The 4,819-nt window shown below is 50.3% G+C and overlaps 1 protein-coding gene across 1 annotated transcript; it reads left to right on the forward strand.

Annotated features, from left to right (window-relative positions):
* Positions 1–306: 306 nt before the first annotated feature.
* LOC123124912 (uncharacterized) lies at positions 307–3,034 on the forward strand. Its single transcript, XM_044545462.1, has 3 exons — positions 307–1,810; positions 1,848–2,151; positions 2,474–3,034. Exons 1-3 carry the CDS (start codon positions 351–353, stop codon positions 2,936–2,938), a joined length of 2,229 nt encoding a protein of 742 aa, XP_044401397.1. The 5' UTR covers positions 307–350; the 3' UTR covers positions 2,939–3,034.
* Positions 3,035–4,819: the final 1,785 nt, after the last annotated feature.

Here is a 4,819-nt window from a genome sequence, read left to right on the forward strand (position 1 = left end):
TATTTTTCAAAAGATACGTAAATATAGTTGTGCACAGCTGGCGAGCGTGCGGATGCAGTTGGTCCAGAATATACGCTAGAGCATCCAGTAATTGCCTTATAGAGCAACATTCTCTGTAACAAGAATAAAGAAGAAAACAACTTGTCTGAACCCCTAATTGACATCTCTTCCATGCACACATGCGTGCCTTCCTCGTGGGCATTTCATTCCTTCCTTCCCCTGTGCACCATCCCACGGGTCCGCATATAAATACTCTGGACTGGAGCACGCGCTAATCTGCAATCACTCGTCAAGTAGGCAGCAAAACCGGCCGCCGGTCGCTTGACTTGTCAAACACACGTACGGCTCGGATGGATGGCCGCGCTAGCGTCGCCGTCCCCAGCGTCTGCATCCAAATCCCCGACCAGCTCCAGCTGCGGACGACGCCGTTCGAGCCGCAGAAGGCCATACTGACCCCACGCATCCGCTCCGGCGTCGACGGCTGCGACGCGGTGCCGCCGGAGCACCGGCTCACCGTGCTGGCCATGCAGCTCGCGGTCCTGGAGAAGGCCGTGAGCCGCCTCGGCACGTTGGCCTTCGTCTGGGCCACGGTGGTCCTGCTCGGCGGCTTCGCCATCACGCTCAGCCGCACCGACTTCTGGTGCATCACCGTGCTGCTGCTCACCGACGGCGCCCGCATCCAGGGCCGCAGCCACGAGCTGCAGTGGCAGCAGAGGGTCACGCCCTGGTGGGGTTGCCCGCCCGTGTCGCGCGCCGCCGCCGTCCACGTCTTCCACTGGCTTCAGCTGCTGTCCGCGTCGGTGTGCGTCACCGTCTCGCTCGTCCGCCTCGTCACCCAGCGCCACGGCGGCGACGGCGCCGACCTCTCCACCAACCGCCATGCCGCTCTCGACATATTCTACGGCCTCGCGCTGGTGGAGTCGCTCTTGTTCCTCGTCGAGAAGGCCCTGTGGCAGTGGAGGATGGGGCACCACCGCCTCCTCGAGCGCGTCGCCAAGGAGTGCCACCTCGCCACCGCGTGTGGCCTGGTCGCCGTCCGCCGCTTCTTCTACTGCTCTTACTCCCGGAGCCTGAATGGGAGCATCTTCGACGGCCTGCACATGGACCTCGTGTTCTACGCCGACGAGATGCTCACGGCCGGCTCGCACGACGAGCAGAGCCTCGGGGCCGGCATCCTCGTCGCTCTCGCCGAGTCCCACCGCTTCGCGGACTCCACGCTCCGCAAGATCGGCATGTCCGCCTCCACCATCGAGCGGCTCGTCCAGATGCTCAGCTGGAAGAGCACGTCCGAGAGGGACGCGCGCAGATCGGCCGCGGTTGTCGTCTCCATGCTCACCGGGAGGAAGTTCGTCGCCCTCCGCGTCACCAGCATCCCTGAGGCGGTGGAGTCCGTCGCTTCGTTGCTGTACGCCGACCTCGACGAGCTCAACCTCCTCGGCTTCTCCATCCTCAATAAGCTGGCGTACGACCATGATAACTGCGACAAGATCGGCAAGACCCGGAATCTCGTCGACAAGATCATTTCATACTGCAGCATCACTGGCGGGGGACAGGCGGTAGCGCCGACGGACATGCGGTTGAAGGCGGTGAAGCAGTCGCTCCTTGTGGTGAAGAGGCTGACGAGCATGACGGGAACCACCGGGAAGCTTCTACGGAGGGAGCTCTCAGACATCGTGTTCACCGTGAGCAACCTCAGGGAGGTGCTGGAGCAGCGTGACAGAAAGGTCCAGTCCGAGCTGCACCAGCTGGCGATCGAGGTACTGACGAGCCTCGCCATTGACAAGGAGGCGAGGGAGAAGATAGGCGGGACGGGGGGGGGGGGGGGGGGGGGGGGGGGGGGGGGGGGGGGGGGGCGTGGTCAGGGAGCTGGTCGCCATATTTCTACCGGGAAAGGATCAGGCTAAAGGAAACCGGCAGATAGACGCGATCCGGGTAGAGTCCGGCGAGGCGCTGGCCATGCTTGCGCTGGAAAGCAGGACCAACTGCGGCGCCATAATAATGGCTTGCGGCGGAGGCGTGGAGCGGCTGGTCGAGGCCCTGAGTGATGACGTCGTCGTCATCGGTGTGGCGAGAATCCTACTCAACCTGTGCACCTACGCCGGGAACGAGTGGCAGCTTCCCCTCAGAGGAGTCACCACCTGTGCCACCAAGGTACGGACGGACAGTTGCATCTTGTGCTTCTCACGAGACTAAACCTTGCCCTCCGTTTTTTTACTCGACGTATTAGCTTTAACTGAAGTCAAATTTTTTAAAGTTTGATTAAGTTTGTAGAAAACAATATGAATATTTACAATAACAAATTTATATGATGTGAAAATATATGCAATGATGAGACGGTACTGATTGGTGGTGTATAAACAAACTTTTTGAAAGTGTATAAAGTTTGACTTTACATGAATCTAATAAGCGAAGTAAATAAAAACGAAGGGAATACTACACATTGCTGATCACGATTCATGACCTTGTTACTCAGGTGCTGAGTGCCATCATGGTCGAGAAGACCAAAATCCTCAACATCTTCCTCGGCCTCGCGGTGCAGATGCTCCGATTCATGGAGCCCGGAGACCTGCGGGCGTGCCTGGCGGTGGCAAGTGTGACGGAGAAGGCACTGGTGCAGATGCTGCTGCATATCCTGCGGGAGTACAAGCGCCCATGCATGACCATCCCTTGGATCCGGCGTTACGCTATCGAGCTCACAGTGGCCATGATGCAATTGGACCCGCGTTACATGGCCCTGTTCGTGGAGCATGGGATGGAAGGTGTCCTGAGGCACATCGCGGGCACCACCTCAGAGCTCGAGTGCTTCAACGCTTTCTCCGGGAGCGTCGGTCTCAGCCGCCATGTCGTCTGCATTGGAGCTGATGAAGATATCCTGAAGTTTCCTGCATTGGAGCTTGACTTATTCATTCTTGGCGTATGTACTTACTTTTTTCTGTGAAACTATTTTTTTAACTCTTCACATTGTAAGTACACTCAAATATTCGTGTAATCTTAGCAATGACATTTCTGTATTATAAAAAAGTGCATCATCAAAAATCGCTGACAACCATTGCCTTCCTCCTGTCTCAGAACGGTAGTTGGTTGGTATGCAATCAGCCTCAACACTTCTCACGAGCGTCGTCACCCCCATCATGTTAGGCGTCAGTGCGTCACTACTCACTATGGATTGTGCTCATCTTTGGATCCAGGTGAAGACCCACTACTAGGGAAAACCCTAGTAGTAGCGCTTGTTTTATAGCTAGTAGTAGCGCTGGAAAGGGAGCGCTACTGCTATACCTAGTTAGCAGTAGTGTAAGTAGCAGTAACGCTTGTTCTAAAAAGCGGTGCTGCTAAATTTTTCTGTATTTTAAAAAATACAGTTTATTTTCATTGTGTGGTTTTATATACAGTACTTTCATCATATGATTTTATGATCATGGTTACTTATTATATATAACAGTGGGTGAAATGAACGTGGAGTAGATTCAAGTGGAGGCAACATGTGGTGCATGTCGAAAGTACTACTCTAATCCAAACTTGATCTAGTTTGGATTAGTAGTACTTTCGATGTGCACCACATGTTGGCTCCACTTGAATCTAATCCAGGTTCATTTCATCGACTGATATATATAATAACTCATCATGCTCATATAACAACTTAGCATCATGCATCATCGATCATAATTATAAATAACTCATCATTGGTATCATAATAACAAGTCATACCCATCATCATCGATCATACAACTTCTACTCGATACCACATCATCATCATAGTCATCTAGCCAATCCTACTTAGTTGTTCTTAGCACATGATCATGAGTATTATTAACTAGGACCTACTACCTTCTCTTAGATAAAATAGCATAAAACAAGATAGGCACTGACTCTCCATTATGGAGAATGAAGATTATCCTGTCTTCAATTCTTGCCTTTCGCACAATGTTGCTTCCAAGTACCTCCTTACGACTGTCCATACATTTTTCCATTCTTTGATTTTCATGTCTTCACTTCTTTTAGAAATCCGATATGGACAGAGGTGAGATTCGTAGGATGACCTGGCCGTATGTTCAAAACATCAAGGCGACCATTCTAATACATCAGATGAGGCACACAATCATTCGGGATTTTCTGTTGAAAAACATAGTAATAACTTCGTAGTTAGCAATGTAGTTAAGTTTTAAAAGAATTTATGCAAAAGATGCACATGCCGTAATAGTAAAAAATCTTACCATGACATCTCCATGGATGTTACCGTAGTTCAACACGTGCACTAGTGGCACGTATTGACCATAATGTGGAGGAGTTTTATAATAGATATTGTAATTCTCAAGATCAGTACAAAATGCGACCAGATGATTTTTCTCCTGATAAGTTAACTCAGAGCCATCGGTGTAGTAGGTTCTATGTACCATGTTCCGCACATTGTTTGAACAATGAAAATAAGCTGTCAATGGAAATAAGCTGTCAACTATTTTGAAATGAACAACATAAATTAGTTAATAACTATGTTTGAGAAACTCACATAGCGCTAGAATTGGAAGCGTATCAACAAGGACCCAAATGTCCACATTGTCTTGGTCGATGTCAAGATCACCAAGATCCATGGTGACAAGCATACCCTCATAAAAATCATACACCTTGCAAAGTGCTTCCCAATTTTTGCAACCAAAATGGGTTACGCTCTCAGAATTATACAGATTTACTTCAAAATCCATATCATGATGGTCCTTAGGTGAATTTTTTTTGTTTCAAAATTTTCATGGTCTTCAAAATCCATCCTCTCCAAGACATAGCGTCTTGCATGGCATGGGATAAGCTACTCGAATTGTAAAAGATG

Source organism: Triticum aestivum, chromosome 5D (assembly GCF_018294505.1).
Source record: "Triticum aestivum cultivar Chinese Spring chromosome 5D, IWGSC CS RefSeq v2.1, whole genome shotgun sequence".
Classification (NCBI taxonomy): domain Eukaryota; kingdom Viridiplantae; phylum Streptophyta; class Magnoliopsida; order Poales; family Poaceae; genus Triticum; species Triticum aestivum.